We start from the raw sequence: 25,415 nt of genomic DNA, 5'->3' as shown, positions 1-25,415 counted from the left end.
TGGAAATTTAATTACTACTCATCATGAGGTGGCCTGTATGGCGTCTGACTAAATTTTGTTAACCAAAAAAAAAAAAAAAAAAAAAGCGTATTTAATATTAAATTAATCTGTTCATTTAAACACATAAAACTGACTGAAGTTTCAATGATTTTATCAATTTAACTGATTCTTGTTAAAGTGATATGACTGTGACAATGCGTTTAATATGAATTTAACCATACTGTTTGCCAAAGATATAATGGGGTCTAATCAGTTTTTTATTTATTATTATTTTCTTTTTTTCAGGTGAGCCTCTGAATTGTTCCTCTGTAGTCTGTTTTTTTTTTTTTTTCAATTGTGTTTGGGTAAGCAAGCATTTTTTTCTTTTTTTCTTTTCTAGAGGGATCATCATATTTACCACAAATAATCTACAGTTTTTACAAGAGTTTAAAAAAAAAAAAAAAAAAAAGATCAATTACATGAAGCTTTATAAATTTGTAATTGAAGCCTCTATTCACATAAGGTCAATTATTCTAGATTTCTCTTTCGTCTCACCATGTAGCATCTCCTCGTTTATAAAAATAATGTTTGAAAGTGCTGTGTCAGAAGTAGATTTCTGGAGAATAGCAAAATCAAAACAATTTACAACCAAAATAATAAAAAGAAAGTGTAAATTCCCATTGATATTGCAAGCTAAAAAGACTACGATGCTAGATTTTTTTTTTTTTTTAAATGAACAGTTTGAAATACATTACAAGGAAATATTTAAATAAATATTTTATTTATTTTTATTTTATTATAAAGTAATACAAAGTGATGTTAATGGCTCTGTATTCTTAATCAAACATAATTTAAGGTATTAAATAACATGGCAAAACAAAAAAAGGTAAACATAATTGTAACATAATCCAGATATTAAGTAAGCTTTGTTAGCTTACAAATGTAGATTTATATTTCAATTGCAAATATTTAAACATTTACAATAATTGCATGCATTGTACAGTAACAACTGAGACAGAAAAAGTGGGTGGATAAATCCAAGTATACAACAGCATGTTTATTTCTTCTTCTTCTCTTGTGTTGAGTTGAACCAGGCATCTAGAAGCTTCTTGCTGTAGTAGATTTGCCACGCGTGCACCTGAATAGCGATCACCATGAGTAGATACATCACAGATACGGCCGAGAAACCAAAGATAAACCGGTAAGCTTTTCCGTGTCGGTACAGCTGCTGGGCTAGTGGAAACATTTCCATTGCACCAAAAATCAAGGGTGCCACTGAGAACAAACCAGCACTGATCATGGAGATCACCAGATAGCTGATGTTGTTCTTCGGCATGGACAGGGCTCCAATAAACGAGGGCAGGAGACTCAAAAGGTATGGATACTCCCACTGATAGGGCATGGCCACCAGATCATGTGACACCAGATTGAGATGACTAACAGCCATCTGAGCCGCCACCAGTAGCCATATGAAGAAATGCACTAAGGTGAGCTTCTTTATCTCTGATTTCAATGAAGCACTGAAAGACATATTCAAAGTTCAGATACATATTCTGATATATACGTATATGCAGGTATTGGTTATGTTATATTGCTGTGAGAGTGTAAGGGTTAGTTACCTCATCTGATAGTGAGAAGCCACTTTCTCTCTATGTTTAAAATCACTCCCATCAGTCCCTGCAGCTCTTGGGCCTGCACGTGATGCCATTGCCGATTTCCAGATGACTGTAACAACATGTAAATATATGCTATTCACAGATCCATTAATACATGACATATTAATTTTGCAAATTGCAACTTTTAATGTACAGAGCATATTTAGAAATATCTCAAAAATGCTAAAATGAAGTAGGCCCTATCCAAAATGTAATGCATCAAGCAACACAATAACTACTGAAACATCTAAGACAGGGTCCCAGTATAGATAAATGACATAGTCCTGTAATATCTGAACATCTGCGCTACCTTACATTAAAAATGAAACCGGACATATAGGCTATAGCCCAAGCAAAGCGTGTGAATTTTTACGTTTATAAACATAAACGGTGAAGCATAACGATAAAATGTCTATTTACAATAATGAAGAAAAAAAAAGAAGGTATATTTAAGACCATATAGGCACATCTTGCGACCGGTTTCCGGATGAAGGATAATTTGACTGTTTGAACTGACAGACGATCACTGTAAATTCAAAGCAGTTATTTCATGCGATGCGCCTTTTAATAAACGACTTACCGTATGAAGTGATGAAACGCGCCGAAAGCGACAATGAGATTAGATGAGGAAATGTTAACACAAAGGATTTTTATCAATGAAGGCAATAATATGTTGCTCATGCGCACAAACAGGGCAGTAAAGAATCTCTCCGCCCCTCCAATGTGATTTGACAGCGCAGCATCCCGGTCTGCGCATCCTCAGCATCACCGAGTACTGAGCCGGATGAATATTGAATAGGTTCCTGACAATTCTGATTCCCTGAAAGAAGAGGATGTAACAGCTGACGAATCCATCATACTATGGTGAAGGCTAGGCTTATGAATATTAATTAGGACATGTCCAGGGAGCTAGCTTATCATAGAACGTAAGCATAATAAAATGACAGTTCATGAGCCAATTTAGCCAGTCCGTCCCGTCTCCCCCCACCCCCCATAACATCTAATGCATTAGCAATTTTATTGGGTTAGTCATTCACTGTAAATACAGTTACAGATCTACTTCACACCAAAGAATATTTTACAATCTTTTTTCTCTCACTCTCTTTTTGATGACTAAGAGACGAAGTTACCACAACAATTGAATAGTAGGCCTATTATTCACAATAGAAACTGTGTCACATTTTTAAATGACTAATAAATGAGCATAGAGTTTAGGTGTAGAGATTAACTGCAAGAGATCACCTAGAACTATAATCTTTACCTATTACCTATTTTCATACATGGTAATACGATTTTATTTCATGTCATTGAAACAAAATTAGAGTACAAGAATTTGATGGACATATACAGTTATGGATGTAAATCATCTTTATTAAAAAATTCAAAGAAAAAGTCACAAACAAATGAAAATAAATGGGGGTGGGAGGTACTCAAACGGATTTTCATTGGATTAGACCATTTTTGCACCGTCACTGAAAGTAACAGACATAAAAACAAAGGTTATTATACAATCAGTAGTCAAAAAAGGGTAAAATTTCATCCAACAGTTGAAAAGCCAGCAGTTGAATTCAGAATAGGGTGGAAACAAAGGAAGTGATGTGATGTGATTGATGATCATGAGATTTAAAGTATTGTGAGTAAAACTATATAATTTTGATGCAAGTTCATTACAGAAACAGAAGTGGTTTTCAGACAAATTAATATTTAAAGTTTAAAACTAATATTTTTGGGGGGCGGGGAGTTTGGCTAAAATAAAATCTAGCACACACACATGCTCTCTCATGCTCGTGTACACACACACACACACACACACACACACACACACACACACACACACACACACACAGACAGACACACAAACAAATTCATACTTTGGTTGCAGTTCACACAGAGGTTGTGTCATAATATTACAAGTGTGCAAAACCTTTAACATTTTTTTTAAATCATTGATAAAGAAAGAGAAACATGATATGTGATATTTTGGAAAAACTGAATGGCTTTTCTCATCTCATTCAAAGCGAATACATTAGTTATCATGCAAATGTCATTAAAAATAGTGTTCTAAACATTGTAAAGCATGTATACTCATGTTGGATACCACCAATTAAACAAATACATAAATACGTTACAAAAACAATCTTTTCAAAAATCTATTTAAATGTGGTGTGTAACTGAATGTTCTAACTACAATCTGTGAGAGTCTTTGTGCAGGTTGTATCTTTACAGACACAGTATTCTGTAATTTATCATTGCATATACTCATACAGTCTGTAGATTGATATTGTCTGGTTGTGTTTAAAGGAGCTGTTTCCATGAGTCTTCTTTTTTCCCTGTGAAAATACTGACATTTTTTAAAAGTCAAACGTTTTAATGTCAGTTTGTTCTTCCCCTCTTTCTCCTTAAAATTCTTTCACTTATTCTTGCGGTCTACATTGGGTACAGTAAAAAGCCAGAGAAGGAAGAGTGGACATACTGTCCTGCATAAAATCCAGCTGCCTGGTCAGATGGTAACTGTAAATAAACTGTGTCTCCTGGTTGTAATGGAATCACAGCACTCCCAGATGCTTGATCCAGGTATCCCTTCTTGTACTCATCATATGTATACATAAGTGGCTCCCCATTCCTGTAGAGCCCAACCCATACATTGGCACCCTTGCAGTGCACATGATAGGCAAAATAGTAGATGCCTGGGAGGTCACAGGTGAACACACCGGTCTGAGGGTTATAATTCTGACGCCCATTATACAGTAATTTGTCAAGCACTATTGGCGTGCCAACTGGAGGGAATGGTGTGGTCAACTGGGCAGTGAAAGCAGGCATCTCCAGACCATTGGCACCCATTATATCACCCCCACCAGCATACTTCCCTTTCTTGTACCCACCAGTTTTTATACCATCTATGGCAGGGCCCATCTCAGGAAGAACACCCATCAGGTCAGGAGAAGGAGGGGGGCCTGGGGGTCCAGGAGGTCCCGGTGGACCTGGGATTCCTGGCCGACCTGGGGATCCATTTGGGCCAGGTGGACCTGCTGGACCAACAGTACCAGGGATTCCAGCAATGCCTTCACCAGGCGGACCAGCTTGACCTGGTGGACCAACTTCTCCCTTTGGCCCAAAAGGTCCAGGAGACCCAATTGGTCCTCCTGGCCCTGCAAGTCCTGGAATACCTTTAGGACCCTGTGGTCCTTCAGGGCCAGTCTGACCAGGTTCTCCTTTAAGACCAGGCAAGCCCAATGGACCTGGGGGACCAGGTAGACCTCTGCTTCCTCCGTCTCCTTTGGGTCCTATGGATCCTGGTTGTCCTCTTGGCCCAGGTTCTCCATCTTCACCTCGGAGGCCTGGTTGACCAGGAAATCCTGGAGGACCTGGCTGCCCCATAGGTCCAGGATCTCCCTTGGTTCCTTCTGCACCTCCTTCTCCTTTTAGTCCTGGGGAACCAATTCCTCCCGGTGCCCCCATTGGTCCTGGAGGGCCCGGAGGACCAGTTTGACCAGTGGGACCCGTCATGCCTGGTTGACCAGCGTAACCTTTGTCTCCTTTTGGTCCCTGAGGACCAGGAAGCCCTCCCATCCCTTTGTCACCCTTTGGGCCAGGGTATCCAGGTTTGCCAAATCCAGGTAATCCAGGTTTCCCAGGCAACCCTGGTGGTCCTTGTAATCCTTTGTGTCCAGGTGCACCTGGCTGTCCTGGTAATCCTTTTTCTCCTGGAACTCCAATACCAGGGGCTCCTTGTGGTCCTTGTAGGCCTTGTCCACCAGGTGGACCCTCTGGACCTGGCTCCCCAGGCTCTCCAGGTTTTCCTGGTATACCAGGTGGACCTGCTACACCAGGAAGACCAGGCTTACCGACCCCTGGTAATCCTGCCAGCCCTGGAGGACCAGGTGGCCCAATTGGCCCTTTTGGCCCTTGTGGGCCTGGTTGTCCAATTCCTCTGTCTCCTTTAGGCCCAGGTAACCCTGGGAGACCAGGAAAACCTTTATGTCCTGGCTCTCCCTTTGCCCCTGGCTGTCCTGGTAATCCTTGTCCACCAGGCTTTCCTATTCCTGGCAGGCCGGGGGGTCCAGGAGGGCCGTGTGGCCCAGTCATGCCTGGTTGTCCGTCTTCACCTCTGGGTCCCTGTTCACCTTGCTGTCCAGGCTGCCCAATACCTCCTGGCTTCCCGGGCATACCTGGCATTCCTGGCTTACCAACTCCTGGAAATCCTGGAGGACCGGAAGGTCCTGGCCTTCCAAGAGGGCCTTGTATACCAATACCTTGAGGCCCAGGAGGTCCTTGGTGCCCAGGTGGACCAGGGGGCCCTTGCGGTCCAGTCTCTCCTTGAACACCCTGCTCACCTCTGGGAATGGTCTCACCTTTGTACGGGAAAGGCAGGGTCAGTACTACAATGCCATGTATACCATATATAATGTGACTATAAGTGCTAAGATACACAAGTTTTCATACCTTTGATATCTTTGCCTTTGTTTAGGTGCATTGGTAGGTCTTTTCTGTAGTGTGGATATGGCATGTGTGACATATCCTTTCCCATGCCCATGTGAGGCATCTGTGGTAAGGGTTGATGTTGTTGAGGATGTGGTTTGTGTCCATAATATGCACCTCCAAACGCTGATGGCAATAGAGCCAATTGCACCAAAGCTACTAGGAAAGAAGCCATGGCCATGGCCTGTGGAAACAAATAAAAAAATAAAGCAATTAATAATTCAATCAATGGTTAGGTTATCAATGAATTATCCAATGTAGTAATACATCAATAAGTGTTCATCCAATCATCCAATTAGCTGTTAATTAAGCATAAATTATTTAAATGTATCTCAATCCATCAACAAATAATTTAAATATAACTAAATAAAAACTATATGACCATTAACAACTTAGTAAAAGGACCTAATAAGTAAAGTATAATATATATTGCTAGCTGTATCAATTAATTATAATCTCTGCAGCACACCCTGTTGTCTACTATGTAAAAAAAACATAACAAACAAAAAATATTGTATACCATGTTAAGACATTAAACTACCAAAACACTACCAAAGTGCCTACTGAGAGATCACATACAAGCACAATACAATTTTTCCTTCACAAAGGAAGATTATGCAACTATTCATTATCATTTTAATATTATTTTAGCTAAAAACAAAACAAAAAACATCAACAACAGTTTTACCTTGAAATTTAATCATACCTATTTTATGATCATTTCCAAATCCACAGACCCAGGCCATTTAGTTTAAAATATGTATATAAGTGGAAATGTCTAAGAACAAAAGAGACCTCTTTCAAAAAACATTACAAATCCTATACCGACTCCAGATTTTTAAACTTAGTGTATAATTAATAATATAATAATACATTTCAATGTTAACATCACCTTCTATAATTATGCAATCATCTCATACCTTCTTCAAATGTTTGATTTGAGATTAGACATGACTTTCTCAGTTATCTAAATTTAACCTATTCTCTTAAACATGACCTTGCTTTTAAACTGTAAAAGCAAGTCAAAGGACAGGAAGCAACCTGTTTATTGGAATTTCCCACTTCTAAGGATCTCTAGTGAAGTTCTAAGAAAGGAACGTTCAGTAATTTACCTTTCACACTGCAGAAATCCCAGACAGTAAACAGTGGGTGTCCAAGTGTGCTTATGTTGTTATATTTCCATTTAATGTTTTGCTTGTCTCTAGTTATATGACAAAATAAGTTTTCATATCATATTGATGCTTCATTTTTTTTATTAAAAAACTCAAAATAAAAAACAATACCAGCAAGATGTGAATGAATCAAAGATTGCCTCAAAATGACGGAAGTGATGGAGCTGACCTTTGGCTTTTTCTCAGGCTCCTGAGAATCACACAGATATGCTATGGGCCATCTAGGTTTTCCGCTCTTTGAGACTTTGAAATGTAATGATATAGTTTCTGGTCAAAGACCGATCAGGATGAGCTGTACACTATCATAAATCATTTTTAATCTGATTTAGCATCATGTAACGCTAATAATAATGTCCACTATACATCAAAAGCTTGTTAAAAAAACCATTAACATGTACAGTATATGTGCCATTAACTAATTAATTAAGTGTAATGTATTTCCATTTCACATTAATAAAGTGTAATGACAACATTTATCAAATTATGTGGTATAAGGCATAGAGTTTTATCCCACTACACACATTTATTGTTGGCTACAACTATAAGAGCATATTAATCAAATCACACACATATTCTCAAATGCAAACACGAATGTAACTAACAGTTTTCTTATGTTCAAGAGAAAAATGAAAATGCAGAAGAGAAGATAAAGAATAAAAAGGTGAATGTAAGACAAAGTCCCTTTCAAGAAAGTTTCTTCACTCAGCGGCCATATCTATTTTGGGCATCCAAGTCCTATCTACCTGAACGGGGAAGTCCCAAATCTCAAAAACTGCTTGCCCTTTAAAATAACATATTTCAAATCAGCAACAAAATCTGAGAAGAAAAACACTGATGTAGACCTTTTCACCCTGTCAACTGGCCTCTTTTCTCTTCTTCACTCTCTCACATTCTCTCCCAGGCCTTTTTTTTGGACTTCCAATTTTTAAAAAGGTTGGACAGAGTCTCATTCACTCACAAAAAAAAAAGAAGCAAAAGCACAATCAAATCAGTAAACAAGTACAATGTGATGAGGAGGAAAGGCACTCAGTAACATAAGCACTAACATTAGCATTTTGATTAGCTACTGCAATGACTAGAACAACATAAATATACCAGTGATGATTATAACAACATATTGTCATAATTATAATGGAAGACATAATCGGAAAGAAATAAACAGATAAGTGATTTTATTTATTTATTTTTTTGATGGTCTAAACATATACTCTAAAAGCAGGAATTTGGAGATGTATATGTGAATGTCCATATTTAAATGAAATTATCAACAAAGGTTAATATGAAATATTCCTGTGATACCTTAATTATTTTATGGCATATCATAAGCTAAATACGGCACATATTTATCATAACTCTTGGTTTTAGTTTATAGTGTTTTGCAATAGATTACACTACCGTTCAAAGGTTAGGGGTCAATGTGATTTTTTAAATTCATTTTATTCAGCAAGGGTGCATTAAATTCATAAAAAGTTACTGTAAAGACATTCATTGTTAGTCGTGTTTTTTTTGTTTGTTTGTTTTTTCAAGACTTTTATTTAAAAAATGCTCTCCATTGAAAAAAAAGTATTAAGGTTTCCATAAAAATATTAAGCAGTAAAACCATTTTCAAGATTCATAAGAATTTGTCGAGCGCAAGTATATTAGAATGATTTCTGAAGGATCATGTGACAGTGAAGACTGGAGTAATACAGCCTTGGTGAAGATAAAAGACTTTGTTCAATAAATAAATAATAAAATAAAATCTTACCAATCTAAACTTTTGAACATTAATGTATATTGATTAATAGTATAATATCAGTTTCAATGTTAACATCACCTTCCATAATCACACAGTCTTCAATCTTTTTCATTTGATGTTATATAACTCTGAAGAAATGAGACGCCAACTCTGTGGCATCTAAATTTAGCCTATACTTTTAAACGTGGCCTCTGAACCCAGTAAAAATGAAAGTCCTCCGTGCTATTTGTGAAATGTTCTTCTGGAATCCCATCGCTTCAGTGACTGAATGCATGAACACCTCAGCAAATAAGTCTAGTTAAACACTCACATTCAGCCCCTCACTGAGGCCCAGATGGCCAGCAGTGTTTACAGAAATTCTTCCTTGCTCTTGTCCGCCTAGTCCCTCATTCTTCCCTTCTGTCTTTCATTTCATTCAGTCTCTCACACCCTTTTCTCCTATCTTTACAGAGCGCTGCGTTCACAAAGAAACACATAAATCATCAATGACAACACTTTTATTCTGGCTCTCTATGGGAAGAAAGGAGAGGGGCGATTTTTGCTGCAAACCAAGGGAGGATTTCAAGAGGCCATGATGCAGTAAGCCAATATATTGCACACTATCTGTTGAACGACTTGGCTTTTTTTCTTCTTTTTTTTTCAGTACACGAAATGTTGATTTACATTCAATCATTGTAATATGTGAGAGGATTAAGACTGTGTATTTATATGAGAGACAAGAAACTAGCACAGCTATGTATGAAACCGTACTGAATTCTGGGAATCCAGACAGATGAGACAGAGACTGTACTAACATGCTTGTGTTGTTGCAGACCAATCAAAAGGTGCTTAAAGAAGTCATATTCCAGACAACCTACAGAATATGGCCTTGTGATGTAAGCAGTTAATGTCTCATTTTATCTACTGTATGACGTAGCAGGCAGGCGCACTATATTCCCAGCCCAGCTGTGAAACAAACAGGCCTTTTTGAGGTAAAACAGGGTCCTCATTCTCTCTAAGCATCTGTTGGGTCACTTAGAAGCATTTTAACAGCTGAGCGTTAATAAGAGTGAGAAACACAGCAAGGGTCTGCTAGCCTCAAAGTGCATGTGTGGAGAGAGAAGAATGTCTGTAGAAGAGAAAGAATTTATCACTACTAGATTTAATATATTAGAACTGTAAATAGATTTGTAAAAAGATTGAAATATTGAATAATATTCTATTATTCTATTCATGTACAGAAATCCTGACGGTCAGTATAATTAATAACACCTTCAGATCTCTCAAAAAATCATGCTGCTCCATACCATACACATAATATGACCATTAATAACATTTATGATTGAATTGAGAGCCCCGCTCCGTCTATCATCCACTTACCTAAGTGTAGATAAATTCGTGGCAAATTAATTTATGCCCCTGTCTTTCAGTTTCACACGTTATGTGATCCTTTATTCAACGTTTCTCTTCACCTGTTGTCTCACATGTAGGTTTGATGACACACTAAAGTGATAGTGAAAGCTGATTGGCTTTAATGGTTCCCTCCGACAATGATTGGTTATATTTGCAGAGAGAAGCAACTTCATTTTTTTTTTCTTTTTAGTATTATTCGCAAGTGTTAATCTCCAACAATAATACAGCATCGCAGAGAACTTGAACAATCAGGGCAATACAGAAATTTGTTTAAAAAAAGTTCCATAATGCAGGATGTTTTTGAAGGTTTTATTATTATTATTGGAGGAGCTTCATATTTAAACGTGATTGTATTAGTACACATATCCGAAGCAAGTACTTTGGAATTAGCATTGAAGGAATTTCATTTCAGCTGTAAGCAAGCAACACAGCAATTCTGATTGGTCCGTTCAGTAATAAGAAAAAACGTTATGCTGTCGATAAAACTACTGACAGAAGGAGTGCTAACACGTAACAGGCATGTACGAATGGTTACTGGCCAAATATTAGCTGATTAATCTGCCATCAACCTATTGCTAACTTCAATAGAACTTAATAAAGGTGCCAAAAATCACTCACAGCATTACTATTACATGCTGAAACTGTTAGATTGTCAGTTTATTTATGTTGAAACCTGCTGAAGTCACAACCCATTGTGCCTCTAATTTGTATTCCTCTCACAATTGAGAGTGCCCACTATCACAATCACACATGTATGCAAAGACTCCATATGGCTGCCACCAGGAGAGGGAGCTCACACATTATCTTAACTGCCCACCAAACTTAATAAAGCAATAAGATGCATTTCTTCTCAGTATTTCTGTAATACGTTTGATAAATAAAATATGGATATAAAGTTATAAATGTACACTATACACACATTTATGAGTGTTTTATACATTGTATATTAACCACCCATAAATGATAACAAGCTAAAAGATTGTTTTTGCTTTATATATATACACATCACATTTTCTGCAGTAAAATTAATCAGATTCATTTGTCAGACACAGAGATAAGAGCCCAAAGATAACTAGTATATCACCTTCAAAAATGAAGCACAATTTAATATCTGCGCCTGAAAGTTTCAACACTCACTACCTGACACTGATATCTTGCTTGCATATCTTTACTCATTAAACAACAATTTCCCCATTTGTCATTACTTGTCTGCTTGATCATCATTTTTGCAACAGTTTTCAAATTACAGGGTGCAACAAGCATCAAGACAAGAAGGTACAGATGACTGAAATAATGAATATATAAATGCATTTCCTTACCTTTCCTTTGAACGGCCGTAGGAGGAGATAATCTCAACGATTCTCAAGCTCACACTCAGAAAGACCCTGAAACACACACCTTGACCAACTGACCAATGCGAACTGGACTTAAACAAGAAACAGTCTGCAGACAGCCACCTTTTATCCAAGGCAGGGTGGAGTCAGAGAGCAGGGGAGGGAGAAGAGAGGTCGACAGAGAGAGATTGCTACAGTATGGATGAATATGTGACAGTATAAAGGTGCAGTGTTTTCGGGGTAGACACTGAGATTTGTTTGATTTTCCAAAATCGCTGTCTAGTGATGGGCAGCTACACCCGTACTATGGTGCAAGATGTCTATAGGCTTTCCTGTTCACTGATTAGTCACCACATTCTCAATTGAGGTAGGGCTGCACTGTTAGGGTTAGAACTGGAAGGTTATGATACTCTTGACTCAAAAAACATTTCCACTTGAGATAAGTTGAGTTAAATATTGAGTTTGGTAAATCAATAGTAGTAATCCACAAAAATGAATCTGAAGTTATATTTAGACTTATTGAATATTTTATATAATATGCGTTTATATAATGTAGCGTTTAGAAGTTTGGGATTCGGTAATACTTTTAATACATTTTTGAAAGCCTCTTTTATGCTCACTAAAGTTGCATTTATTCAATCAAAAATAGTATTGTTCAGTGTCACATGATTCTTCAGAAATCATTCTAATATGCTGATTTGGTGCTCAAGAAATGATCAGTTTTTTATGTTATAATCAATGTTTAAAACAGCTTACTATTTTTGCAGAAACCGTGATGCATTTTTTTCAGGATTCTTTCATGAATAGAAAGTTCAAAAGAACAGCATTATTAGAAATAGAAATCTTTTTTAACTTTATAAATGTCTTTTCATCGATTTAATGCATCCTTGCTGAATAAAAGTATTAATTACAAAAAAACTATACTGACCACTAACACTGTGTCTTTATACAGTCTTTCATTTATTTATTAATTTTTAATTCTGATTTTATGTATAGTGCCTAAATAGAAAAAAGGAAAATGGTTTCATATTATTGTGATTTATCATTAAAATTGATATTGGATTTATGCTGTACGCAATCTCAAGTGAACAGAGCTCATTAAAGCAGATATGAGATCTGAAAGTTTGGGACATAACAGCACAAGCATATTAGTTTGAGAAGAGGAGTATAGGGTCGCTATGGGGACAGGTACAATCAGTGTGCTTAGCCTTTGGTAATCAGTGTGGAAAACAGGCTGATATTACCCTCAACCCTGTGTTAATGAACAGTCAATTACGGGGCTTTGCGGACCGAAGTGGGGGTAGAGTGTGTCCATTGAGACGCCACCATGTGAAACGAGAAGGTCTTCCAAACCTTCTTCAGTCTGTTATAACAAAATCGAATGTAATTACTCATTCGGTATTTCATTCACACCTGCTTTTCCATTCATTCAGTGCCAAGAATGTGTTCGACCAACACGTCATTAACCTTTGCAGCGAACAGCTGTATGAAGCAAACCCACAGGGAAGTGTGTTATGAAGTGCTGACATTGCGCACATGCAGAAGATCAGATATACAGATCATTTACAACCCTTTCAGAAATCAATGTTCAAGTGGATGACTTCAAAATCAAACTTGATTACAAATCTTGTGTTTACCCAAGCTAATGATCTTAAAGTTTTATCACAACCACTTAGCTAAAATAGCACCCTAAGGATAGGACTCTCCCTAATACTGTGCGCATTCACACACTTTTTCACAAAGGCACAAAACCCAATTAGCTGTCAGCATGTTTGCTAGTCGCACACACTGTCCTGGCATCTGTTGCAGGGTTCCCCCCCAGGAAAGAGTTTTGGAAAGGGAATTAATACTGACATGAATAAAATTAAAAGTTTCTCAGATGTGAAGTATCGGTTGTTAGCAGAAGTCAGAAGTCAGTTTATTACCAAGTATGTTTGCACATACTGTACAAGAAATTTGCACTATCCCTTATTACTACTGTTGTAGCCTTATTGTTATTATTAAATACATATTTTGCTGAAAGAAGTATCTGTCAGAACTCTTATGTGACTAAAATTACTAACTAGAAATAAATAAAAACTAAGACTGAAATAAAAACAAACAATAAGGTTCCATTTGTTAACATTAATTAACTACATTAGTTCGAATGAATTAACAACGAAACTTACTTTTACACCATATATTAGTATTAGTTCGCTCATTTCAAAATTTACTAATACATTATTTAAAAAGTTGTATCTGTTAATATCATTTATTGGACCTAAGCTAACACGAAGTAACAATAAACAGTTGCATTTGTATTAACTAACATTAATAAATATTAATAAATACTGAAAGAAATGTATTGCTCATTGTTAACTATTGTTCATTAATGCATTAAAGTTAACTAATAGAATCTTATTGTAAAGTGTTACCAAACACATTAAACCTAAACAGTAACAAAGGCATATAACAGAATGACTAAAAAGTGAAAAGTGAAAATATAATAATAAAAACATTCAAAATATTACTAAAAACTCTACTAGTATATCAATAATATAACACTGCACTGACAAATAATTATATTGTTTAATTAAATATTTTAAAGAATAAATTAAGATTCCTTGCTATGCTAAAAACATGTTATTAAGCATAATGTTCAATTATAAAAAACAAAACAAAAAAATCTTTAACATTCTTAAAAGGTAGGTTGCCAATCGTCATACTTATCTGTAAATATTTGTACAGTTTACGATTAGCGATGTTAAACGTGTTGGTAAGCCAGGTTGTCTAGGTGACAGGGTCTTCGTAGGTTGTATAGTCGACAATGGCTGTAAAATTGCTACATTCCCACAGCTGTTGTTGTTCTGTATTAAGGCCTCGGAATGCAGAAAGCATGCAATCATTACCACGGAAACCTATCATGGGACTCCAACCCACAAAGGGCAAATCAAAAGTATCTCAAATCATTCTTGTAAATGTACCAACACCACACACATCATCAAAATCACTCTAGCCCAGGTGGTTCAGGCCCTTTTTTTACTGGGGAAAAAAAAATGTAATGAACTACTAATCATGCATCGGAACATTTTCAGTGTGTGTGCATGGAAGTGTGTGTTTGAATGAGTGTGTGTGAGGTCTGAAGCCCCCCTTGGTTCTAGGATGCTGACCTGACCGGAATCTGTTCTTGCTGTGGAGACCTGCGGCTGATTGGCTGTTCCTTCGGGGACTTGTAAAGCCATCGCCATGGATACCTAAACCTGTCACCGGTAAGATTTAGGGGTCCCAGAGGTTGATTTAAAAGTTTCAGTCTGACAGCAGGCAACAAAAGTCTGTTTCTCTGAAATAACTTCATATTGCACTGAACACATGTTGTCATCAGATTAGATACTAGCTTTGTGGGTTGTACAGCTACAAAAATAATCCATTTTAATGCTTTTGGGATCCACTTGCTATCTTTGAATATTGTCAAAATGACTTCAGTTTATTGATCATCCTAAATCTGCAATCACAGTGTCTTCCAGATCCAGACTTCAAGAAAAAAGAAAGTGAAAATTGCATTAGCATACAAAAACAAACTTTTTTAATACAGGAAGAGTGCATCAAAAGTGACAGAAAATATTAATTTTTTTACATTGTTACAATAAATTTCTGTTTGAAATAAATGTTGTTCTTTTGAACTTTCTATTCATCAGAGAATCCTGAAACAAATGTATCATGGTTTTCACATACACTCTTAAAAATAAAAGTTCTTTATTGGTATCTATAGTTCCATGAAGAACCTTTAACATCCATGGAACCTTTCAATTGCACAAAAGGTTCTTTATTGTGGAAAAGGGTTCTTCACACTAAGAAAAATTGGTTCTTTAAGAACTATTCACTGAAGGTTCTTCGGAGAACCAAAAATGGTTGTTCTATGGCATCACTGTGGAAACCCCCTTTTGGAACCTTTAATTTTAAATAACATTTTTAAGAAATATTTATTGAGCATCAAATCAGCATATTAGAATGATTTCTGAAGGATCATGTGACACTGGAAACTGGATAAATAATTAATAAAAATTAAAATAGAAAACATTATTTTAAATAGCAACAGTATTTTACAATATTATTGTTTTACTGTGTTTTTGATTAATCTTTGTGAGAATAAGAAACTTTTTACACATTTGAAAAACACTGAAACATTGAAACAAGAAGAAGAAAGGGAAACAAATCTAATTCAAATTCTGCACATGGTATATGGAAGTCCATATAAAAAAAACTAAATAAATAAACAAAAAGACAAAATATCTCTGGTTGTCTCTGTACATTATACTTTAAATGATCACCCTGTAACAGAGAAGAGTTTCAAACTCAAACAAATTGTTTTAATTTTTCCAACACCGATATATCCATAATTAGTTCATTGGATTTATATGTTTATTATTTGTTACTCTGTATGAACCCAAGAACTGGAAGTTTTATTTAAATTAACCCAACCCAATACCAAATACTAAAGAGCTAACACACACAAATGATGTTTTGTGTGTGTTGTGTCTGAAAGAGCTACAAGAAAAGGTCACTGTGGAGGATTAATGTTGTAATAATGTGTCTGTGTGACTGTGTGTATTTGTGCATGTGTGCAGTGTACTTCACATTACTGTGTTACTGTCTCCCACCACGCACACACACACACTGTCTGTCTATCTCGCAGTGGACATACATTCAGTTTAGAACCAGCATACCTTCTTGTCAGTAAGTTATCGCAAAACTATCTGACTCTGTGTGTGTGTCTGTGTGTGTGTGTGTGTGTGTGTGAACTTGTCTAAATGTCATGCATACAGTATTGCCGGTGCCATCGTGTTTGACCTGCTGTGTGTGAGTGTGTGTGCAGTGGGTGGGTGGCTTGTGTGTTTAGCTGTAGGAGTTTACTGTGAGTGTGTGAGGCAGATGGCTCACCCCTTACACCTCCATGTTCCTCCGTACACAATACCCACAATCCTTTGCCTCGGTCAACAGCCTGTAACATTCCAGCACCGTGAACCGTTCGTGGGGAAGGTGACATCATCGTCCTGCAAAAGTCAGATGCTATAATCAGAACAGTCATTATGACTATTGGCATTTCTGCATTAAAAAAAAAAGAAGCTTTAATACAGTGGCCCTAAAATGGAGCAAAAATAAACCACATGGCGGTAATTTTGCAGCTGATGGCTGACAGTCTGTCACCTTTGCCTCCGAGACATTACTGTCTATGTGTCTGTGCTCACACATGTGTGAAAACCTATTACTAATAGTGCTGGAGCCATTTTGCTCGACACAAGATAAATGACAAAGTCATCAGAATATATTTTGACAAAGAAAATCAGAAAGGCAAATAACATGTTCATGTTAAAAGCAACACACACCTCCTAAGCTTGTGACTTTGTGTTTGCATGCATGTGTGTGTGTGGCCTGACGGTTCTCAGGGAACCGTGGAAATGGCTGCCAAGCTTCATTTAGTGTGGACAGGCAAACCCCTCTCTATAAGGGCCCCGACCCCACACGCCTCCCCAAATACAGACAAAAGCTGCAATATGTGAAGTTGCAACACTGCCAGAGGTATTCAGTATCAACAAGTGAATATAGAATAAATGACAGCTACCTAAAGACAAAACACCAATCTCTCAAATATTATGTTTTTTCATTAAAAACATAATGTAATATATTTAATATTTATTATACGTTGTTTAAAAGTCACAAAAGATTTCTACTTAAAATAAAAGCTATTATTTTGAACTTTCTATTCATCGAAGAATCCTAAACATATAATGTTTCACTGTCCCCATAAAAATATTAAGCAGCACACTTACTGATTAAGAAGTAAGAAATATTTCTTGAGAACCAAATCAGCATATTAGAAAGATTTCTGAAGGATCGTGTGACACCGAAGACAGGAATAAATTATATTTTATAAAAATATAATAAAATAGTTATTTTAAATTGTAATAATATTTCACAGTATTACTGTTTTTACTGACCCCAAACTTTTGAACAGTAGTGTATATAATTTGTGACCCTGGACCACAAAACCAGTCTTAAGTCACTGGGGTATAAAAATACATGGTATGGGTCAAAATTATCCATTTTTCTTTTATGCCAAAAATCATTAGGATATTGAGTAAACATCATGTTCCATGAAGATATTTTGTAAATTTCTTACCGTAAATATATCAAAACCTAATTTTTGATTAGTAATATGCATTGCTAAGAACTTCATTTGGACAACTTTAAAGGCGATTTTCTCAGTATTTTGAGAAAATATTCCAGATTCCAGATGTTCAAATAGTTGTATCTCAGCCAAATATGATCTGATCCTAACAAACCATACATCAATGGAAATCTTATTTATTCAGCTTTCAGATGATGTATAAATCTCAATTTCGAAAAATTGACACTTAAGACTGGTTTTGTCGTCCAGGGTCACATTTTAGTATGAAAACTGATATGCCAATATAATCTATAGTATATTTATGTATACTTATATTATACAATCTTACATTAAAATAATGCATAATAACATTTTAACAGCTTAAAACGTCTTCTGCTAAAATAATTTTCTACGGAACAAAACAAATCACAGAAGTCATTATTTTAAAGCATAGATCCAGGGATATTATATTTAGCTTCCACTAATGTTCATCGACCTTGCAAAACATTGTCAGTGATGCATTTTCATGTATGTTAGAAGAAGCAGCTGAGGTAAAAACTATATGGTGTTACCTTTTGGCTGTGGATGTTAAATATGGCTCAAAACTATAGCTAGAACACTCTGCTGTAGTTTCACACCCTATAGCCATTTCCAACAACATGAATGACCTCTCCCACGCTGAACTATACCTGTACACCTTGGGCTCCTTGTCGTCTGTCTAGTTGTACATGTGTATATTATGTCTGTGCAGAGGGGTGTTATGGTCTCTGAGTACAGGATTGATGTCAGATTTAAAATGTGAAATGTTTGCTCAGCTCTTCTGATTCACTGTTTTGGTAAGCGTGTGACAGATCTGGCATTTTGACGTGACAGGGGAGTTTTACCTTCATGAACTCTTAACTAACCCATTTGACTTTTAAATGTGCTCAGAATGTTTTTCTTTTTTTTCAGGGTCAGTTTTCACACTAGAACACTCCCATTACATGCTTAAAAGTAAAAGTTACAGTCTAAAGAAAGCCTTTTAAAGTTTACGCCATTCCGTCCAGCAGGTAGTCCTAACACTTTGCTTTACGTACAGTATGGCCTACGCTTTAAAGAACACACAACCCAATCACTGATCAGAAGAACTCATAATGTAACATCAAGAATCTCAAAAGAACCAACTGAAGAACTCAAAAATGTTTTTAAGGAATAAGGTTTATCAACGAACCTTTGTTTTTATGATGAACAAAGCTGTCTATAATGCAAGTTTGTGATACACAGCTTTGTTGAAGACAATGAGAGCATTCTAGGTTCTCAGTGTAGACAGGGAGTAACTCTGAATATGCAGAAACACCCAGTTTAAGACTTATGGGTGAGAAAGTGACATAAAGCAAATTCCTGGAGAGGAGTGGTGACTGTCTTTTATAGGTCTAATATTTATGAACAGGTTTGCAAACTGATTTTAAATGCTGCAAAATAAAAATGTCTTTTCTATTTTGTATGATATGCAGAATATTCCACTTTTTTACCTTCAAAAACTCCTGGGTTGCTTTTGCTGTATGTTTTGGGTCATTGTCCATTTGTACTATGAAGCGCCACCCAATCAACTTTGCTCCAGTTGACTGAATCTGGGCAGAGAGTATATAAATTCTTCCGGCTGCTTCTGTCTTCTGTCACATCATCACTAAACACCAGTAACCCAGTGCCACTGGAAGCCATGCACGCTCATGCCATCACACTGCTCCATCATGTTTCACAGGTGATGTTGTATGCTTTGGATCATGAGCTGTTCCAAGCCTTCTCCATACTTTTTTCTTCCCGTCATTCTGGTACAGGTTGATCTTAATTTCAGCCATCCAAAGAATGCTTTTCCAGAAGTGGTGTGGCTGTTTTATATGTTTTTTGGCAAAGTCTAATCTGGCCTTGTTTGCACCTTAGGGTGAACCCTCTGTATTTGCTTCTCTTGATTGTAGACTTTGACAGTGACACGTCTACCTCCTGGAGAGTGTTCTTCACTTGACTGGATGTTGTGAAAGGGTTTTTCTTTACCATAGAGAGGATCCTCCAATCATCCACCACTGTTGTCCTCCATGGACGTCTAGGCCTTTTTATGTTGCTGAGATCACCAGTGCATTATTTTTTTCTCAGAATGTACCAAACTGTTGATTTGGGCACTCTTAATGTTCCTGCTATCTCTCTGATGGATTTGTTTCCAATCGTCTGTTTCACCTGTATGGAGAGATCCTTTGTCCGCATGATGTGGGTTCACAGCAACAGCTTCCAAATGCAAATGGCACACTTAGAATCAACTTCAGACCTTTTACCTGCTCAATTGATGGAGAAATAATGAAGGAATAGCCCACATCTATCCATGAAATGGCTTTTGAGCCAACTGTCCAATTACTTATGGTCCCTTGAAAAAGGGGGAAGGTACATATTAAAGAGCTATAATTCCTTAACCTTTCCAAAAGATTTGTGATGAGAATGCCCTCAGATTAAAGCTCAGCGTGTGCACTTTAAGCCCATATTCATTATATAACTGTAACTTGAATGTTTTAATCAGCAGCTAAAATAATAAAAATTGTGCCTGTGTCCAAATATATATGGACCGGACTCTACATACTGCTAAGTCTCTTTAGTCTTATATTTTTGAAAAAAAAAAAACCCAGCAGCCATTACTCCAGTTTTCAGTGTCACATGATTCCTCAGAAATCATTCTAATAGGCTGATTTAGCGCTGAAGAATCATTTCTTATTATTATGATTAATTCTGAAAATTAATGCAGCTTAATATTTTTGTGGAAATGGTAATGTTTATTCTTCTTTTCATTTTTTTTGTAACAATGTATAAGTTGTCACTTTTCATCATTAAAAGTATTAATGTCTTTCAGAAAACAAAATCTCACTGACACAAAACTTGAATGGCACTTGAACTGAATGGTACTGTATTAATATATCTGCATGTATGTCTTGATTAATTTAATCTAACTTTACCTTAATCTTTACTGCAGAAAGTAGGAAATTAAACAGAATGGTCCGGTTGGTCCAATAACATGATGCGATCTAGGATGGCGACCCTGAAAAAAAAACATAAAATAAACAAAAAACATCAACTAAAAATAAAATATGCATGTCTACCATTTCAGGAATTTTAAAAGTACATAAATAAATATGTGACCTAATTAAACCGTTATATGTAGTTTCGAAAATAGAATATTTTTATTGTAACAAATGACTGTAGTTTAGTAAATGATATGTTTCTATAAACAATTGTATTTTCAATGACACACTTGTTAATCATTTTAATTTACACATACACACAACCACCAAGCCACGTGCCACACACACACACACAGTGGATAATAAACATGGTCACTTGGAAAAGAAGGAAGATTGTGAGTAACACTGAGGTGCAGAAATGTGGAGAATGTCTAGCATGTTTACCTGGAACAAACATGCACACATACACACAATCACCCTATCTGTGGGATTATTATACAGTCAAAGATTAGTGATTGACAGAACATTTCACCAAAATACTGGACTGCAATAGCAATATAACCTCAAATCAAAATACAGAACCTGTTACAAACATAGTGATACCGGAACTAGTTTACAAGTGTGTGTGTGTGTGTGTGTGTGTGTGTGTGTGTAAAGAATATAAAGGACAGTGGCATGTGTTTGGTCTTATCAGCCATCTTTGTTAGTGTGTTTATATGACTGGGCTAAGTGTTATCTTTGTCTCTAGTTCTTGAGAATGTTGCCCAGAAAAAAATATTTGCTCAGATGTTGCCCTTTCAAAGAGTTCTCAGTTATATTTCATTTACAGCATATATCAACTTTCTCTCATAAACTTAATGAAAACACAAAAAACAAACACAAAAGAGACAACTGTGGACATACTGTACATTAAGAGCAGTAAGAGCTATAAAACTAAAGGAAATTTTGTCAGTTATATATGAAACAATACATGTTTAGAAGATTTTGTCTCGCCTTTATGTGTGTCACAGTATTGTAGTATAATCTATTTCATATTACCCCACACTGGATGAAAACATGTAGACACAGTGGTAATGTAACATAAAAACAAAATAAACTCCAGTTGGTCATTTTCCAGTCATGACCAGACTTTGGCTGATGATACACGGGGCAACTTTTTGAGCAATGTTGCCGGGCAACTAGTCTGACTCTGTGAGACTAAAGAGGATATACTGTGCTGCAGAGAAACAACCTTTGACCTTTTTGTACAGTTTAGTTATTTTTTCAGCCTTTAATTTAATCACCCTGAAAACGGCTATTGGATACACACTTTTATATATGCACATCCCTATAAACAGTCAGACATAACCTCTGTGACCTCTATAAACCATAGACCACCAAACAAGTGCTCTCTCAATCATAATTCCCGTTTCACACTCAAATACACATTTAAGCAAACTACTTTCAGCAAATTTATCAACTATAAAACAAATTTTACATTTCAAATGATACAGGACACATTGTGGTTGACAAACAAGAGTGAAAAATTAAGTTCTGAGAAAATGTGTTTTCTCACACCACTTTGGTTTGATATTTTGTTCATACATTTTACATAATATATAATATAATATAATATAAAGTTCCTCTCTGTGATCTGCTTAGACTTCAGCTGTGAAGGAAATGTTACGGCGTGGTGGTCAAACTCTTCTCTTCTGCAACCCAGCAAGTCTGAATCCAACTAAATCTCCCCACAAATTAAACAAATGCTTCCACAGTGAAAGTGACTGACAGGTGGAGACTCTGACCTTAAGGTTAAACAGGCATACTGTTTATTGGAATGAAGGGACGTGTGTGTATAGATGTGTATATGTGAGTTAGGGTTGAGGGAATCAAGGAAGACATGTGTCTTCAGAGGGCTGCGTTTACAGTGGGAATCCATGCTTGCTGGAAAGGAAAATACACATGAAGTAGGAATGAGAGAGTACTGATGGAGATCACACAGAGAAAGAGAGAAGGGGAGAAACCAGATGGACCAAGGGGACTTCAAAAAGTCTATCTCCTTCATCCAAGTCTATACAGAATTCGTATTAGGAATTTCAGCATAGATGTTCAAGCAGGACAGGCATTCTGAGTAAATGTGACCCTGGACCACAAAACCAGTCATAACTAGAACGGGTATATTTGTAGTAATAGCCAACAATACATTGTCAAAATTATCGATTTTTCTTTTATGCCAAACATCATTAGGACATTAAGTAAAGATCATGTTCCATTAGTATATTTTGTAAATTTCCTACCTTGAATTTATCAATACTTAATTTTTGATTAGTAATATGCATTGCTAAGGACTTCATTTGAGCAACTTTAAAGGCGTTTTTCTCAGTATCGTGATTTTTTTTGCACTCTCGGATTCCAGATTTTCAAATAGTTGTATCTCATCCAAATATTGTCCGATCCTAACAAACCATACATCAATGGAATGCTTATTTATTCAGATGATGTATAAATCTGACCGGTTTTGTGGTCCAGGGTCACAAATGGTCTATATCTCAACTCAACATGTAAATCCACAGATACATGTACAGTACTTGAAGTATGTTTCCAGATTATTCTACAATGTTTTAATACTGGTTTTCCCATCAGCCCATAAGCAAAACTAAATAATCACCACTTTTTTCTCTTTTTTTTCTAAGAATTTCTTAGATTTGCTCCACATACCTGGTTTTAGAAAGTTTGTCCCATTTTCTGAGCAGATCTTCAGTTCAGGTATTTCATTTTGACATTTCTCCATCAATCCTGCATGTCGATTAGTGGGGGAAAAATCAAACTGTTATTCTGTAAAATCGGTCACAAACAGTCTGCATAAGACTAAATAATTTTACACACTTTTGATTCATATATTAACTATGGCATCTAACTACATGCGGGGTGTCTTATTTATACCATCTGAGTTAGATTAATATCTACAGAACGGTTTTAGACATCTTCTGAACTCATGCAGTAGTTTGTCCTCCAGAACAGACAGAATCAATAAATATTCTCCTCAAGAGGACTGGAAGATACTGTGACACATGAACTTATGAGATGGACCACTGGACCACACTCTGTGAGTGAGTGACAGTTGAGGAGTCATTTTTAGCTGTGAGTGACAGGCACACATACAGGTGGGACACACACACAATCACAACTGTGCCGTGACCTTGGGAGTAAATTCTGTTCCATATACCTCACACATACAGTTAGAAAAGAAAAATATCATCATAGAATGTTCCAGGAGATGTATAGTGTCCTATATAGGCTACTGTATGTGTTCTCTATATGTGCAGTGGAAAAAAAAACCGTTTATCCCTTGCCCTCACCGTGTGTATAGAGTCGGGGAATTGGTTGGCTGGGGCTGGCGGCTGATGCATTTCATTTCGTCCCTCATGACATGGCCTGAGGGGCAAAATCACATTTCGACCAACTCGAAACCGCTGCTAAATCTGCGAGGGAAAATCTTCAAGAGAAATTAAAGATCAAACCAGTGTAACTTACTGTCTGCGACCAAACTGTTTTAATGGCTAATTAGTGGAATTATTAAACGCGCTCACCCAAACACTCCTTTCTCTCATATAGAGTCGAAAAGTCAGTTTATTTCAAGTGAATTGGTTGATTCCAAACGTTTCTCTCTCTTTCATTCTAATGAAGCGGTTTTCCTATGAAGAGTCGGATTCGTTCTACTGATTCATTTTTACTGATTCGTTCTCGTTTGGCGGTTCAACTTCGGTGTGAAGTAATCGATAAATAGCAGATGACGCTTCATTTGGTCTCTCGTGTTTGTTTGTTTGTGTAGTTTTTACAGCCTATTATTATTAATATTAATAAAATTACTTGCAAAATCTATTTGAATTTTTTTTAAAGTGCTGAAATTGAAAGTGAATTGTTTATAGCCTACAGTAACCAAATGGAAATCTAGATTCAATGTTCTGTTCAGCACTGCTATCATGGAAAACTTTTTACACATTGCCTATACATTAGCATACATTTCATGCATTTTCACACACACACACACACACACACACACACACAAATGGGTCTAAAATAGCACTGTTAAACATAAGAACTATTAACAAAGCACACCAACAACAACAAAAAAACATGATTAACATTTAAATGACATTCAAATGTCTATAGCCTGCATTAAAAAATGTCAAAACTATTAACTATTAAATGTTTTTTAAAATCTGTTTCAAAAAGAAAGGGTTTGGCTATTTCCTTCCAAACTCAGCAGGCGTACGTATGCATTGAAAGCTCATAATGTAGGGTATTGTAAGTTGCAATATAAACTGCACTGAAAATTAGTATTGTAAGATGTGAACTGCAATTAGTGCTTCATAAATAAATATGTAGCGATTAAACAGCCAAAATGGTCAATCGACCTCTGCATACTGTTATTAAGATGAGTTAAACCTGTCCAGAGATAAATCGTAACAAAACTAATAAACTGTGTCAAGCATCAGTAATGAAGAAGCAGTAGTGTAAATTAGCACAAAATTCCTTGTTGCTGGGACCTATTTTTAAA

General features: G+C 36.3%; 2 protein-coding genes across 2 annotated transcripts; both read right to left on the bottom strand.

The window, feature by feature from the left end:
* Positions 1-892: 892 nt before the first annotated feature.
* Positions 893-24,578, bottom strand: jagn1a (jagunal homolog 1a). The gene is made up of 7 exons (XM_058786058.1): positions 24,445-24,578; positions 24,214-24,350; positions 23,573-23,650; positions 20,870-20,952; positions 16,667-16,779; positions 1,599-1,704; positions 893-1,499 (listed from the first exon to the last, which is right to left on the bottom strand). The coding sequence occupies exons 5-7, from the start codon at positions 16,773-16,775 to the stop codon at positions 1,037-1,039; spliced, it is 678 nt and encodes a 225-aa protein (XP_058642041.1). The 5' UTR covers positions 16,776-16,779; positions 20,870-20,952; positions 23,573-23,650; positions 24,214-24,350; positions 24,445-24,578; the 3' UTR covers positions 893-1,036.
* Positions 3,055-6,333, bottom strand: col8a1a (collagen, type VIII, alpha 1a). The gene is made up of 2 exons (XM_058786057.1): positions 6,078-6,333; positions 3,055-5,986 (listed from the first exon to the last, which is right to left on the bottom strand). Exons 1-2 carry the CDS (start codon positions 6,292-6,294, stop codon positions 4,062-4,064), a joined length of 2,142 nt encoding a protein of 713 aa, XP_058642040.1. The 5' UTR covers positions 6,295-6,333; the 3' UTR covers positions 3,055-4,061.
* Positions 24,579-25,415: the final 837 nt, after the last annotated feature.

Source organism: Onychostoma macrolepis, chromosome 09, assembly GCF_012432095.1.
Source record: "Onychostoma macrolepis isolate SWU-2019 chromosome 09, ASM1243209v1, whole genome shotgun sequence".
NCBI lineage: Eukaryota > Metazoa > Chordata > Actinopteri > Cypriniformes > Cyprinidae > Onychostoma > Onychostoma macrolepis.
This window is presented reverse-complemented; position numbering and strand designations above follow the sequence as displayed.

Excerpts from the sequence above, each read along its gene's own strand:
- col8a1a (XM_058786057.1), bottom strand. The coding sequence starts at position 6,294 with ATGGCCATGGCTTCTTTCCTAGTAGCTTTGGTGCAATTGGCTCTATTG. Across the intron at positions 5,987-6,077 it reads CAAAGGCAAAGATATCAAAG|GTGAGACCATTCCCAGAGGT; the intron begins GTATGAAAACTT and ends TCCCGTACAAAG.
- jagn1a (XM_058786058.1), bottom strand. The coding sequence starts at position 16,775 with ATGATGTCACCTTCCCCACGAACGGTTCACGGTGCTGGAATGTTACAG. Across the intron at positions 1,705-16,666 it reads GGAACATGGAGGTGTAAGGG|TCATCTGGAAATCGGCAATG; the intron begins GTGAGCCATCTG and ends ATGTTGTTACAG. Across the intron at positions 1,500-1,598 it reads GCTTCTCACTATCAGATGAG|TGCTTCATTGAAATCAGAGA; the intron begins GTAACTAACCCT and ends TATGTCTTTCAG.